The 16,103-nt window shown below is 51.0% G+C and overlaps 1 protein-coding gene across 1 annotated transcript in view; it reads right to left on the bottom strand.

The window, feature by feature from the left end:
* LOC109699723 (GRB2 related adaptor protein) overlaps positions 1-16,103 on the bottom strand; it is a 42,635-nt gene that overhangs the window by 11,646 nt on the left and 14,886 nt on the right. The window contains exons 2-3 of the mRNA XM_074046714.1: positions 11,266-11,469; positions 4,360-4,457 (exon numbers count right to left, since the gene is read on the bottom strand). Coding sequence (XP_073902815.1) covers positions 4,360-4,457; positions 11,266-11,343 — 176 coding nt within the window. The 5' untranslated portion in view covers positions 11,344-11,469. The remainder of the gene's footprint in view (positions 1-4,359; positions 4,458-11,265; positions 11,470-16,103) is intronic.

The following is a 16,103-nucleotide window of genomic DNA, read 5'->3' as shown; positions in this document are numbered from 1 at the left end:
AGAGCTGGGAATGTGGCTCAGTGGGAGAGTACCTGCTTAACATGTGTGAGGCCCTGGGTTCCAACTTCAGCCCAGCAAATAGATAAATGAATGAATACAGAAACAAACATTTATAGTGGCCTGGACCTGGTAAGGAAAAAATCACTCCCTGTACCCAGCCACAGAGGCCAGGCTTGGGCCCCCTGGATATTTTCACAGGCCCAAGTTCCTTTCCCTGCTGCCCAGACAGAAGGGGATGGACAGAAGGTGCCTAGCAAATGCTCAAACTCCTGTGAGGTCCCAGGCAAAGCTGGGAACCAGTTTCTCTTCTGGTCCTGCCTGCTCTGCTGTGCAGTTCCAGGCAGCCCCTGGCCTCTCTGGGCCTTATGTACTGCTTCAGGCTGACAGCTGCCCCCAGAACTCACATATCAAAACCTAATCCTCAGTGGGACAGGCCTTAGTAAGTAAGTTAAGTGCTCTGCCCCAGAAAAGTTCCTGTGTTGGCAATTCAGTCCCCAAAGCAACAGTGCTGAGCGATGGAGGGAACCATTGGAAAGTGCCAGGGTCATGGGCTCTGCCTTCATGAACGGATTAATGGGTTAACCAGGACCTGGCTTTGTTGTGCTCTCTGGCTCACTTGCTCTGGCTCACCATTTGATGCTCTCTGCCATGTTAGGATGCAGCAGGAAGCCCATGCCCTGTTCCTGGACTCGAAGCCTCCAGAACCCTGAGCTACACAATAAAGATAGCTTGCCCATAAATCTCTATGTTTTTAAGAGAATACTTTATTAGTTTCTATAATCAAACCCACATAGATAAGATCTTACATATTTAATACAGTGTGTTACCCCTGTACAAATGGAAAAAAATTAAGTTTAGTATTTCTAGACCAATATGGCTATTAATTTCTGTACAATGCCAACTCAACATGGCAAACTGGAATACTTTTCTCCAAAGTTGACAGCACAGCTAAAGTTTCCAAAAATTCAAATTATATGTATGCATATATACATCTACATTTATACTTATATAAAAAGACCTATAATAGCGGTATGGTATACAGCAATAGCAACAGCTTTTCCAGGTTCTGCATTCTAAGTCTCTATTCTTTATCAATTACCCAGTCTCAGGTATTTTGTTGCTCTTACTAGAGCAACAAAAATGGACTAAGACCTTATTAAGAAAAAAAAAAAAAAAAAAGGCCAGACGCCAGTGGTACACTCCTGTAATCCCAGCTTCTTGGGAGGCAGTGATTGGAAAGGAGGCAGCAATTGACTGGATCACAGTTCGAGGCCAGCACAGGCAAAAAGATCCTGAGATCCTCATCTCGACCAACAAAATTTGGTCATGGTGGCATACTGTCACCTCAGCAACATGTGAAATATAAATAAGAGGACTGCAACCCAGGCTATCCTGGGCAAAAAGCAAAATGCTATCTGAAAAGTAGCCAAAGTGAAAAGGGCTGGGGGCACGGCTCAAGTGGTGGAGCACCTGCCCAGCAAGTGTGAGGTCCTGAGATAGACCTAGCACTTTGTGCACACACAAAAAATCCCCAGAGAGTTTGTATGTCCTTTTACCACATGAGGACAGTGGAAAGAGGGCCATCTATGAACAAGGAAGTGACCCTTGTCACACAGGAATCTGCCTGTGCCTTGATTTTGGCCTCCCAGGTCCAGGATCTGTGAACTCTGAGCCCCCAGCCTCTGCCAACTGCTGCAGCCTGAGAGGCCACCACTGCAGGAGAGGCCAGGTGGCTCCCACTGGCTTCCTGGTCCAGCATCTTAGCTCAGCTCTGACTCTGACCCCTTTGCTGTTTACCTGGGGAAACTGAGGCCCAGAGTGTCCAGTCATCTCAGGGTAGGCAGAGGTGCCATCCCCATGGCACTTTGGGGTCCTGCTCATTCCCTTTCACTTCTCCTGAGTAGTCTACTCTGTATAGATTCTGTGCCACCCCAGCAGGGGGACAGAGATGACTCCTGTTGGTGCCTCCCATCCCTGCACTCGCCCTACTCCTTACATCATGCTTCTGGGGAGCCCAAACCCCCAGACATGAGGTCCTGGGTCACTGCTGACCCCCAGCTGCTAATGACTGTCCCTGAGATGGGGGAGGCTGGGAAGGCAACTGTTGAATACAGGGGCTCAGGCTACCATCTGGTACCCCCACCCCCAGCCCAGGCAGGTCGTGGGATGCAGAAAACCTGGGGGTGGATGGCCAGGAAGGGGACCTGCATCTGTTCCCCACAGTGGGGCCCTGGACGGGAGTTTCCTGAGGAGACTTTGAGTCCCAGAAGAATCCACAAAACCCCCCAGGAGATGTCAGTGTGGAGGTGGCTGTTGGCTTGAGGGTGTCACAGTCACAGGCTCCAAGGGGCTCCTACCCCTGCCCCCCAACCTGGCTGGGTTTGAGGGGGAAGAAAGCACTCCCCAGGCCCAAAGAGCAGCTTTTCTTCCACAGGCTTCACTCCATTTCCCTTCTCATGGTGTCCCCTTTTACTAATGCAGGACAAGGTCCCCCTGACAGGCTGCCCAGCAAGTCCAAGGCTTCGATTCTCCCCAACCCCACAGCGACTCTGCCCCTTCTGGCCAGCCCCGAGCTGGGAGATGCAAGCTCACATTCCCCAGGTGAAATGCCACTCTGCTCCTAGTCCACTGTATGATCCTGGACAAGTTGCCCAACCTCTCTGTGCCTGTGTCTCCTAGTCTGTGAAACTGTGCCCAAAGTCTCACTTTACAGGGCCCTTGGGAACGCTGCCTGCAGGTGTTTTCTGCTGTGATGATATGGTTCACACCCCTCCTCCCACGTATCCCTTGCTGGGCCTGTCTTCTGCCCACCAAGGATAGCGTAGAATCCAGGGGCTGTATTCTAACCCCTAGGCCCAGTGGTCCATGCCCTTCTGGGAAGCCCTTCCTGTCCCCACTGATCACTTGGCTGCTCAGGTGCCCTTCTGCCCAGGGGTTCAGCTCTAGGTCTGCATTGTTGTCTCCCAGGGACTCCAAGAGGATACAGGATGACAGTGGGTTTGGGGCCGGAGTGCGTCTGGTATAGCAGAAACCCTTCTGGGGCCCCAGCTCTCCCCCCAACACTATCCTTTCCCCTCCTCCCCTACTTCCTCATAGCTCTTTCCGGCCAGGCCAGAGCAGGTGCTGAGATTACCAAACTGGGCCAGCTCCTAGTCATGGCCTTGGGCCCAAGCCCCACTCCCCACCAGGCACAAGTGGCCAGAGGTGTACCCTGGGCTTCAGAGGCTGCAGTGTAGCCTCCGTGACTCCCAAGTGCCTGCTGGTCTTGCCTCCAGGCTAGCATTCCCCTTGCAGGCTTGGCCCAGCGCCACCATTCTCTGCCATCTCTTCCCCCACCCTGCACAAGTGCCACCCTCTGTTTTCTCCACCCAACGTCCTCCCTGACTCCCACCCTGTAATCACCACCCTGCTCTCCGACCGCAGGTGCCGGAGGCCCTGCTCACGGCCTGGACTCTCTCCACCTCTTTCTCCGCCTGCACCCTGTCCTGTCCCCCTTGAGTGAAGGCAGGAGCAGGACAGTGGGGAATCCCTGGAGCCCAGCAGAGTGGCTGGGGACCCGGTGCCATGCTCAGCACAGGAAGCTGGGGGTGGCAGCAACTTTGGAAATAACTCACAGAAAGATAAAGAGGAAATACCCCTTGGGCCCCACCCTGACCTGCACCCCGTTCCCCTTCCGCCCCAATCACGCATGTTGAAGTCCTAACCTGCCTCTGCAGCTGCCTGGTTCTGTCACCTGACTCCACATCTGACCAAATCCCTCCCTCCTCTAGCCTCTCCATGGCTCCTCCACTACACTGAGACTGGCATTTGAGGTCCTCCTGCCTGTCCCTTGTGCCACAGGTTCTCCCTCACTGCTCTCCCTTGGCTCATCTTGACCGTCCTCCATTTTCCGTTTTCTTTTTCTACATAACCAACTTCTGCACAACCTTCAAAGCCTCTCTCTTTGCCATCTCTTCTGAGAAGTCTTCCCCAGTTAGTCACCTCAGTGCTGACTGCTTTTCCACAGAGCATTTTCTTTATGTCGTGTATCTCCCACAGAACAGTGCTGTTCTGACCCTGTATCTCCAGCACCACCCATGCTGGGCCCTCTGGAGCACTGTTTGGTGAGTGACTGACAGAAGCATATCCAGCTGGTTTCATGGATTTAGCGGCCCAGGCTGCTCTGGGCTGGGCTCTGCTGGCCATTCTCAGAGCAGCAGCGTTGCCACTTGCTATGGACCTGACCTGCCTTCAGGGCCAGCAGGTCCCAGACCCTAGGATACCTGGGTCCAGCACCAAACCCTGCCCCCAGGCAGCTCAGCTCAGCTGGGACAGGCCAGGAGGGGACAGGCCGTCTCTGGAGTCTGGGGGGCTACTCACGGGTGGGGCTTGACGCGGATGTAGTTCTTGGGAACGAACCCCTCGGCCCCTCGGAGCTCTGCCTTGTACCAGTTCTGGTCATCCTCCATGTTCAGGATCTGCGGACAGGAGAGACATGGCCACTTGGTCACCAAGGAAGGACCACTGTCACCAGCTGAGGTCCTGCTGCCTGCTGGGTCCCTGGGGGGGGTCCTCCCCTCAGTGGCTCCTAAGTCACCACAGTGGAGTGTGGGGGTCTGAGGTGGGGGACCTGCCCAGAGTCCCATAGGCTGAGTTAGAGCCAGCTGGGCTGAACCCAGACCACCCGATCTCTGGCCCTAGGACAGTGACAGCTGAGGAACCAGAGGCTTGGGGAAGAGGGCTTGGGACAGCTGAAGCTAGGCTCTCTGGCTCTGCCACCCAGATCCCAACAGTGAGAGCTTGGGGAGCAGATCCAGGATCCCTCAGATCCAGGGCTGAGCCCCAAGTGTGGGGCCCACGACATCTTCCCACCATGCAGACGATGATGTCAGGGTGAAGGTTACAGGAGGACCAGGGAGCCCCAGCCTGAACTCCATGACCAGTGGTCACCTAGGGCCACTTGCATTTAAAACACCCTTACAAGCTGGGTGCCAGCAACTCATGCCTGTAAATCGTAGTTACTTGGGAGGTAGAGAAGGGGAGGATCGAGGTTTGAGGCCAGCCTGGGCAAATAGTTTTTAAGACCTCATCTCCAAAATAGCAAGAGTAAAATGGACCAAAGCTGTGGCTCAAGTGGTAGAGCACCTGTTTTGCAAGCGCAAAGCCCTCGCCACAATGAATGAATAAATAAATAAATAAATAAATAAAACACCCTTACAGCCTGTACTTGGGGGGGAGGATGACAGTCCAGGTGGGGACAGGCTCAGACACTGGGGAACAAATGGGGGAGGCCTATGGGTTGACCAAGCTTGTGCTCAGGCCCTGGCCTGGCCCCTTAGGTTCCACCGCTCATCTTCTGTCACCCCACAGGTGGGCCAAGAGGAATCAAAATAGCAGGAGTGTTACTGTCACGTGGCCACACAGGGTATTGTAGCCCACCATATACTGCTGTGGCCAGCATGGACCATAAATGTGTCCATTTAATAGACGAAGAAACTGAGGCCAAGGGCCCAAAGAGAACGGAAGCAAACAGAGGGTCCTGGAGCCCCCATCTAAGGCATCTTCCTGGTATCTGTGACCCTTGCCAGACAGCCCACAGCCCCTGATTTCCTCGTTTGGCTGGGGAAATTGTTGTTTTGTTTTGTTTGAGCGAAAGTTTTCCTGAGCCAGCCACCTGCTTCCGCTTGTCCCTGGGGTGGCTGACCTTGCTCGAGCTCAGAGCAGGAAGGAAGGGCTCCTGGCTGGTGGACAGCCCAGAAGATGCCACCAGGGAAGGGATTTTCAGGTCTGGGTAGAAAAGGAGGTTCCAGCTGCTCTTGGCAAAGTTTTCCTACTGACATTTATGCCCAAGCCTTTGAGGCTTTGTACCTGATGTTTTCAATGACAAATGTACCCTGGAGGGAACCAGTGCTGTAGCCTGCCCCAGGCCTGACAGGAGAGGTCCCTCAGGCTTGGCTCCAGGAGCAATGTAGGAGTGGAATGGGGTTAAAAACAGATGGTCAGGGCCCCCTAGACCAGCTGAGTCAGAGCCCCAGGCCGGAGAGTCCTGGCTGACCACAGGTGCTCTGTCTCTCCCCTGCTGTGTGGCCTTGGCCAAGTCGCTTCCTCTTTCTGGGCTCATCTGTAAAATAGCACTGGGTGATGTCCACCCAGGAGGGTTGCTAGGGAATTGGGGTGACACATGGACAGTGTGCCCAGACCTGATTGGCTGCTCTCTTCTGTCCTTAGGTTGCTCACCTACAAGGAGGGAGGCTTTGTCTCTGGCAAGTGACCATCCAGGCCGGGCATACAAAGTGTATCCACGTGGCACTGAGTTTTTCTTCCCAGACCAAAGTTCAGATCCAAGCAATGTCTTCTGAGCAGGCCCTGGAGGCTGGACTCTGTGCAGGTGCTCTGGGACAGGCCTTGCCTACAGGGGCGGCCAGGAGACAGTTGTGGGAACAGAGACCAGGATGGTCACTGAGCTCAGCCCCCACTGGAATCCAGCAGGGGAGGCCCTATGGCCCTGGCTGGGCAGGTGGGCACTTGGGAGTAAAATGTAAAGGAATCCGAAAGCCTTAGGAATCCAGAGAAAATTTGAATGCTGTATGCAAAAGACAGCTTCACATTAACACAGAACTGAAGAAGGACATCAGTTGATGATAATGTGCAGCTCTTGGGTCTCATGGTAAAGGCATGTGCAGGGTGTGCTCTGTAAGGTGCTCACGAAGGGGAAGGCTGCTGAGCCCAGGATGTGCAGGGAACCCACTATGCTGTCTTGGCAATTTTCCTGTAGTATTAAAACTGTTCTAAAAAAAAAAAAAGCCTATTTAATTTTGTTTTCTTTTTTTGTAGTACTGGGGTTTGAACTCAGAGCCTACACCTTGAGCCACTCCACCAGCCCTTTTTTGTGAAGGGTTTTTCTGAGACAGAGTCTCAAAAATGATTTACCTGGGCTTCAAGCCTTGATCCTCCTGATCTTTGCTTCCTGAGTATCTAGGATTACAGACATGAGCCACTGGTGCCTGGCTACAAAGCCAATTTAAAAACACAAAAATCCTATCAAATTTTTAAGTAAAGGGCTGAGGATGTAGCTTGGTGGTAGAGCACTTGCCTAGCAAGTATGAGCTCTGGGTTCCATTTCCTGAATCATTAAAAAAAGAAATCTTGAACAAAGATGGAGCCTATGGTAGCATGCACCTGTCATCCCAGCTACTTGGGAGGCAGAGATCGGAAGGATTTAGGTTCCAGACCAGTCTGAGCAAAAAGTTAGCAAGACCTCACCTGAACGAAACAAGCTGGATGTAGCTCATGCCGGTCATCCCAGCTAAGCATGAGGTGTAGGTAGGAGGATCTCAGCCCAAGGCTGGTAAAGGCAAAAACTCAAGACCCTATTCACAAATACCCAAAGCAAAAAGATTTGGGGCATGGTTCAAGTGATAGAGCACCTGCCTAGCAAGCTCAAGGCCCTGGAGTCAAATCCCAGTGTGTACAAAACAAGCAAAAAATAGAATTTGACCTTGCACTTGCTCAGTCCTGAGTGAGAGGCTCACACCTCACCCCATCCTGACCCTGGAGAATTCAGTCATACTTTGGGATCAGGGTAGGTTGATGCCAGGACCACCTGTTCCCTCTCTAAGAACACCAAAATCCACAGATGCTCCAGTCCCTTGTATTTGCTTGGGATTTATGTGGAACCTATGAGCACTCCTGTTCTCCCTTCAGGGTGTCTAGATGATGGGTGATATTGAAAGCAACGGCAATGCTAGATATTCCTCTATTGTTTAGTGGAGGGAGTGTCTGTACATTTTTGAACAGAAGCAATTTTTTCCTAAATATTCTGGATTTACAGAGTCCCTGGCTGTAGAGCCTGGGGGTGAGGGCGGCTGGTTGGGTCAAGGACACAGGAAGAGTGAAGAAAGAAACACACGATCTCCCATGCACCTCTAGAACCCACAACTATCCAGTGCTTTCTATGTATGCATTGGGTACAAGGATGCCAGTGTCCCCCAACAGAATCGGTAGCTATTGCTGTCTGGGTTTGCATTCTGCCATTTGACTCAATGTTGTGCATCACAAGCATTTTATGTCATTAAACACTCTCCCAAAATACCATTTGGGGAGCTCTCTAATAATTTCGTACCATCTCGTATGGTAGTCTGTATTGCCGACCCTCTGCAAGCTTCTCCCTCCCCTGCAGGCTTAAATTTCTCCCATGGCACCTTGTCATCCAATAAATGAGGATTTTATTGATCGTCTGTGCTCTGTCTACCAGCAGAACACCAGTTTGCCTGAGAGCAGCGACCTTGTCAGTTTTCTTCCCCCTTGATCCTCAGGCGCCTAGGACAGCACCACTGGTGCTCCCGAGCCCTGGTGAATGGGAAACTGTAATCACTGAGTATAGCTTGAGCTCCCAGGAAGTAAGTGTGCTGAGCTCCAGAGCACAGAGTTTGAGTTTTTATTCATTTATTTTGAGATGGAGTCTCGCTATGTTGCCCAGACTGCTCTCTAACTTGTAGGCAGAAGTGATCCTCCTGCCTCAGCCTCCTGAGTGCTGTACGTTCCCTGTACCTATATATATATATATATATGTAACTGGGATTTGAACTCAGGGCCTACACCTTAAGCCACTCTACAAGCCCTTTCTTTTTTGTGATGGGTTTTTCTAGATAAGGTCTTATGAGCTACTTGTCTGGGCTGGCTTTGAACCACGATCCCCTGATCCTCCTGAATAGCTAGGATTATAGCCTGGCTATTATTTTTAAGGTTTTTGCATATCACCCAGGTGCCCTTTGGTATGGCTGGGTCACTTTGCCTGTCCACCACCCATCTGTGAAAGTGCACATTTTCTCACACCCTCAACAACCTCGGAGCTTTTTTTTAAAATAAAATTTTGCTGATTGGACAAACAGAAAATTGTTGCTTGCTTTAAGTTACAGGTCTTTTGTTTTGATGGCACCAGGCATTTTCTTACTTGCATTGCTTTGGTAATTTTTCTATTCACATCCTTTGCCTATTTTTCTCTTAATGTTGTTTGGGATTTTCTTAGAGATTTATAAGAGCTCTTTACATACCAAGGGCATTAAGAAGTTGTCACTTTTGTCATGAATTCTGTCTTAGTTCAAGCTCCCTTCATTTGTCACCGGCATCACTGCAAGAGGTCCTGACTCCTGCCTGCTCCCCCATCTCCCATCTTCCTTATGCTCTCCAGTCATAGACTTTTTTTTCAACTCCTCAAACACATTAATATGGTCCTGCCTCAGGGCCTTTGCACCAGCTGGGCACTCTCTTCCCCTGACCCTTGCACGACCAGTTCTTGCTCATCCTTCAGGTTTCAGTGTAGGTGTCACCTCTTTTGAGAAACTGTCCCGATCAACATGCATAAAGCAGTCCTGGCTGCTCCTCACTGCTGTACCTTCCATCTCCCTGTGCACATAGTCAGCACTGAGCACAAAGCCTGGCACACAGTAGATTTCAACAGCTCAGTGTGTGTGGAATAATGAAGGTAAGGGTGGCTCCTCCACGCCTGTCATTCTCCTCTCACTCTTGAGCTATACATCCTCCGTCTGCCTGCCACTGGTCTCCACGGATGTGAGGCACCCTCCACCTCCCCACCCCCAGGAGATGGTGCAGTTTCAGCTCTGTTTTCTTCCTGTCTGCCCTCTTCCCTTCCACAGACCCATGTCTGACTGAAAGCCTACTATGCGCCAGATACCGTCTTATGTCCTGTCACTCCAGCATGGTCCCCACCCTCAGGGTGCTTATGATGGGGGTTGGAAGTGGGGAGCTCCATCCATAGCAGCCAGCACCTTGGTTAGACATGAGCCCACTAGGAGTCAATCAGCAAGCACTCCAGCCAAGCCTAGCAGCAACCAGTCTTGGATGCAGTTGGGGGGCCCAGGGGTCTGGGAAGGGGGTGAGGATGTCACAGTCTTTTTAACAATTACCATGGAGGACCCTGCTGGTCTGCCCTGTCCACTACCTTTCTGTCCGGCTGAATCTGGGTTGGACCCCTGCCCTCCCCCTTCCTGTTTTCCCACTGTCTCCCTCCAGTTCCTGAACCAGTTTGGGGCTAAGAGATGTCCAAAGCCTTTCAGAAGAGTAGCCGAGGCCTCCTAAACCAGAGTTGGGTCCCATGAATGGTCTCCTGCCCCAGCTACCAGTCCCAGTGCACAGCCTGGCCCAGTTAAGATGGCTGCATGTGCACAGGGCCCAGGGCCGGCAGCTCAGGTGAGCCAGGTGCCAGCATCTGGCACGGCAAGAGACATCTCAAGAGCACAACCTGCCCAGCCCCGGCCCGGCCTGTCCAGTCTCACAACAGACCAAATGCTGGCCCCAGAGGCAAAGGGACATAGGTTCAAACTGGACCCCACGCAAGTTTAATAGCAAAGATGCTGCTCCTCCCACCACAGCTGCCTAACGGAGACGCAGGTCACATTGCTGAGTTTGGGACCTGGATATGTGGGGTGCTGGCAAGGCGGGATTCCTGTCCCTTCTTGAAACTGGTGGTCAAGAGCAGCACCCACTCATGGTGGAGAGTCATCACCTAATATCCATTGCTCGCATGGAAAGGGTGGGGACCAGGAAGGGAGTGATGGGCTCAGGGTGAGTTAGCAGCAGCTCCAGGGCCCAAATCTTGGCATGGCGACCACTCCTGGAAACTGGCTCCTGGTTCTGCTGTCATGTGCAAGTTATAAGCAAAGACTTTTCCAGAGAGAGATGCCACACACTCATCTGCCTGGACATCTTAGGAGACTGCTGTCCATCCAAAGGAAAAATTGTGATGCAACTCTATTTTCCCTTTTCTCCACACTGCTGGGAAGCTCCTCCTTGATCCTCAAACCATTTTAAGGCTATTTTAATTCTATTAGGTTAATGTGTGAGCTTATTTTTTCCCCAAGACCTTCTCTCACATGTGCACATGTGCTGTCTTATTCTCCCCACTGCCTCTTTATCTCTGTCTCTCTCTAACTCTCATTTTCTTACTCTCAAAACTTGCCTTTTCAAATTGTTTCTCCTGGAAAACAGGGATCAAACCAACTGCTTCCAGACAAGTGGTAACATCTCCTTGAATTGTCACACTGACACCCAGAAGAGGAATCACTAATTATTTCCCCATTTTCTAGGAGGGAAACTGAGGCTCAGAAGGAGGAGGGGGCTTCTTCAGACTCCCACAGCCAGTAACTGGAAAAGCCGAACCCGTCCCTCAGACATCAGACTCCAGTTCGGGCCGACTTGGACCTCTGGTTCTTAAGCCCACCCTCACCCCACAAGGGGCCAACATGGCCTGGCTGCGGTGCACTGTACCTTAAGTGTGTCCCCCTTGTTGAAGGCTAGCTCATCGCTCTCTGTGGCCTGGAAGCTGTACAGGGCCACGGACTCCATCCTGCTGTCCCCAGCTCCCCAGCTGGGCTCTGAGCAGGGCCAGCAGCTTCCTGCTTCCTCTGCAGTTAGGGACGTCTTCCTTTGTTTTGAGCCTGTTTGTTCTTTAGAAGCTGAGACTGAAATGCCCTGGGTGGGGGAGAAACAGGAAGCAGAGACATGTCACTGAGAGCGTGTGAGCTGCAGGTCCCTGCCACAGGCCCTGACAGCTAAGTATGGCCCTGAGAGGTCGCCCTGCAGCCCTGGAAAGGGCCCCCCATGTACCCACATTACAGATGATAAAATTGAGGATAAACGCTGCAAAGTCATCGTGCCACTTTGGGCATTGTGCCTCATGGCCTGTACATGTTCCAAACCCCAAAGCCTCTCTCAGTTCCCGGACACCTGACCCATCGTCCCCAAACCCAGCTACAATGACTTGCATCCCCTGCCTGCTGTTCTCCTCCATCTGTAATCAGAACACTTCTATTCACCCATCAAAACCCAGGTCTTTTCGGCGCGAAACACTGGGTACCACCTTTTTGACCACCTTAAGGTCAAAAAAGAATTGTGGCTCATGCCTGTAGGATCAGGATCTGAAGTCAAGTGGTAGAGCGCCTGTCTTGTGAGTGCCTGCTTTGCAAACACCCCGGACCTCTGTTCCACAGTCTGTCCCCCCACCCCCAACCTACCCCCCAACCCACTGTGGCAGGAAGTTATAAGGTGCCTCCTTCTGCCTCAGTCTCAGCTGAGGTTTCAAAGCCTCCGAACGGTGCAACGGGGGATTGGTATCCGCCCCCACCCAAATCTGAGTAGCCTGAGCCCAGTGTGGGGAGGGCTTCCCCTGTGGAAGCTGAGTCTGGGTCCCATGGGGCTTTGTGGGCCAGGTGGCTGGCTTATTTTATGTTTTTTAAAGGTATTCATTCTGGGCCAAGTCCTGTACAAAGAAGTAAGTCACACCCCCAAAGGCCAGCAGCTAGTAAGTGGCAGGTCTGAGATTTGAATCCAGGCTGGCATGAGGCCCAACTGCCACAGACCAGATAGGACACCTTAAGGTGTTAGGGTGGGATCAGGGCCATTGGGAGCTGGGAGAGCATCAGACCCTATTATGGGAGCTACAGTCAGGGTGCCCCTGAGAGGTCCCTCCAAAAGCTACCCACAGGACAGAAATCAATGTTGGCCACCGGCCACACCAAGCCATGGCAGAATTAGCCATTGTCTCAGTGCTTAAACCTGGGCCCTGAAGAATGACCCCAAAGATGTCCATACCCCACTCCCTGCAACCTGCAAGTTTCCCACATGACAAAGGGACTTTGCAGCTGTGATTAGGTTGAGGACCCCAAGGAAAGGCTCTTGGATTATTCAGGTAGGCACTAAGTGTAGTCACCAGGGTCCTCATGAAGTTGACTGACACCTGGACACACCTGGACCTAATTTCTTTAATAAGGAAGCACTCATACTGTCTAGGAAAGGCTTCTAGAATCCACTCAGGACAACCTGGAACCAGTTTTTCAAGAACAGAAATTAAACTGGAGTTTTGGGTTCCAGGCCCAACTCCTGGAACACATTAGGTCAGCCACTCGCCAGGCCCGACAGATAAGGAGACACGAGGAAGGGCAGAGCAAGGAGGTTTACTTCATGGTGCAACAGCCAAGGAAGACAGCACTTCAGTTCATCTTCAGCCATCTTCAGGGTACAGACCTGACCTTTACCTTTACATAGATAAAGAGTTAGGGCAGAGGGCAAAAGGTATGCAGAGTTAGACAGTCCCAGTCATGGGTGTGTTCCAGATAGTCTAGCAGTTCATTGCCTCTGGATTGGTCAGGTGGGGACAGGTTGACCATTATCTTGGTTCTTGTTGTTTGAGGTTTCTGGAGAAGTTATCGCTGTCATCATTAGAGGGGAGCAATAAAGTTCCCATGAGATGATAACTCCTACTCCAGGTGATTGTCCTCATTTCGGGGGTGGTCTGTCCTGGGAGGCTCACTATTGCTTGGGGGTGGATTCAGTCCCTTATCAAAAAGATGTTATCGATCAGTCCTGTCCTTTCTGGAACCCAAAATGATTGCAAAATGACTACAGAGAGAATGACTCAGATCAAAGACTGATACAAAAATGGAGACAGAGATGTCAAGCTTTTCTCTGGCTTTTAGTTAATTCATAGGCCCAAGTAAGGAGTCAGTGCTTTTTAGCAGAAGCAGCTTAAGCACCTGTTACAGATATTCGAAGAAGTCAGCTTGCCCAGTCAACGACATTTTGATGTGACAAGCTCCAAATCCCCTTCGCAGAATATAACTATTTCCAAAAGGAGCAGACGACCATGGAGTAACACAATGACTGTCAGTACTCCCATGAGAGAACCCCAACTCTCCCCCGCCCTCACTGACCTAGTGGGAGGCAGATGCCTTCTGGCTGATCAGCCATGCAATACAGCCTGTACTTTTTGCAAATCCCCAGTGGGACAGGGAGCCCCCTTGCTTACTGTGACTCCCAAGAGGAAGGCAGACAGAGATGTGAGGAGGAGGGGAGGTGACTGGGGAAGCCAGAGCTATGCCTGCAAAGCCTAAGGAAGGGGCCCTAGCTGAAGAATGTAAGGAATGTGGCTGTAGTTGGAGAAGTGGTCAAGGAAGGACTTCTCCCTCTTATGGTTCCAGAAGAAACCCGCCCTGCCCACCCCCCCACTTTCACTGGTAAAACTAACCTTGGCACCTGGCCTCCAGACAAGGACAACCTGGTGTGTCATGAGCCACCGTATCTGTTACATGAAGCAACAGGAAGCAAAGACACCCTCTCTCCCTAGGGGTTGGTCTTAAGGCCAGGCAGAAATGGCAGTTCGAGATGAGGGGAGGAGGAAGATGAGGTCAGAGAAAGGAATTGTCCAGGACCTGCCATTCCAGCTGGGAACTGGAGTGGCCAGGGGAGGGACTGCAGTTTCAGTGAAGGCTGGTGTTCTGTACCTATGAGATTGGAAGAAACTAGAGCCCTCCCCCGCCCCCAAGAGGTTGTGTGGGGACTTTTATCATCCTGAGTGGCTGAAACAGTTGAGGGACCTCTCAGGTTTCTAGAGGGGAAGGGAAGGAAGTTTGTCAGGAAAGAAGACTGGAAAAATGAATCAAGTTCTTTTCTGTTATTTATTTATCCAAGACATAACTGGGCATAGTGGTGCACACCTGTAATCCCAGCACTAGGAAAGCTGAGGCAAGAAGATCACAAGTTCAAGACCAGCCCGGGCTATATAGTGAGACCCTGTCTCAAAAATAAAACAACTAGCTGGGCACTGGTGGTACACACCTGTAATGATACAAACTTGGAAGGCTAAGATCAGGAGGATTGAGGTTTGAGGCCAGCCCAGGCAAATAGTCTGTGAGAGCCCCATCTTCAAAATAACCAGAGCAAAATAGACTGGGGGTGTGGCTCAAGTGGTAGAGCTCCTGCTTTAGTGTGAAGCCCTGAGTTCAAATCCCAGTCCCACAAAAATAAAATAAAATAAAATATAAAACAAAACCATCTGTGAACAAAAATCATCCTTTCCCTTGCCCCTCCACCCAGCTCAATGAGTCAGAGACTCTACCCCAGACAGCTGCAGTCAAGAATGTGGGGCCCACTCTCTCTTCAGACCAAGGAAACAATTCCCTGCAGAGGGATTTCTTCCCAGGAAGAGCAAAATTTTCCCATCTGCCCCAGCTACCAGTTGCAAGACTGAATCCTGAGAGATGGCAGTCAGGGGACAGGTCTCCCTTCCTCCTCCTGGCCCCTCTCACGGGATGGAGGTTCTACCTTGGGTTCACTGTGCTGTGAAAACTGGGGCCCTGATCACCCTGCACTGGTCATGAGGAGGTGGCTCCTCACCAAATGGCAAACTGCAGGGACCTCAGGCTACTGCACTGTTCCACCTGAGTACTTAGCTCCTAGGACATATGGATGTCATCAGAGTCAAATGAAGTCACTTGTATCAAACCCTAAAAGAAAACAAATAAGCCAGGAGGCTGTGAAGGAGGGCGTCTCACCATCATATGCCTCCTAACAAGAACTCTCCCAAAAGACTCTGCTAGCTTGCCTAGAGGCCACTGCAAACTTAGACAAAAAAATACTTCCACAGAACATCTGCCTGAAACCCGCATGTCCATTCGTGGATGGATCTGCTTTTGCTATCCATCCTTGTAGCCAAGAATTATTGTATCAAAATAATTTATGCAATTATTCTGGTTTTACCTTTAAAACCTCCTCATTTTAGCCTCTTTAAATATGCACAAAGTTTGCCATGGTATACAGAGTCCATTCCCAAGTAAATTCATTCTCTTGGGAGGCTCTCTTTCTATGGAGTGTCAAATGGAGGGAAACTTATCATTGTCTCCAATCCCACCTCCAGAGCCCTTTCTCAGAGCAAGGTTTTGCCTAAGGCAGAAATAGATACTGAAATAAAGACCTGTTGACCTCTTCCCAAAGGAACTAACCTCTTGTGCAACAGGGCATAAAAAAAATTCAAGGACTGGCAGAGTGGCTCAAGTGGTAGAGCACCTGCTTTGCAAATGTGAAGCCCTGAGTTCAAACCCCAGTTCCACCAAAAAGAAAAAAAAAAAAAAAAAAAAGAATTCAAGCCTAAAGATGCAGTGACAATAAGAGGCAATTGGAAAGAATTAAAATACAGGCTCAGCTGTAGGCAAGTAGTAGACAGAAGGGAACCGAGAGTGGCACAGGGAGGAGGAACTCTTCTCAGGTGAGAATTAATACCACATATTGAGCTGGGGTGTGGCTCAGTGGGAGAGCACTTGTCTAGCATGTGC

The sequence above is a fragment of the Castor canadensis genome, chromosome 11, assembly GCF_047511655.1.
Source record: "Castor canadensis chromosome 11, mCasCan1.hap1v2, whole genome shotgun sequence".
NCBI classification, from domain to species: domain Eukaryota; kingdom Metazoa; phylum Chordata; class Mammalia; order Rodentia; family Castoridae; genus Castor; species Castor canadensis.
The sequence above is the reverse complement of the archived record's forward strand: the minus strand, read 5'-3'. Positions and strand labels throughout refer to the sequence as shown.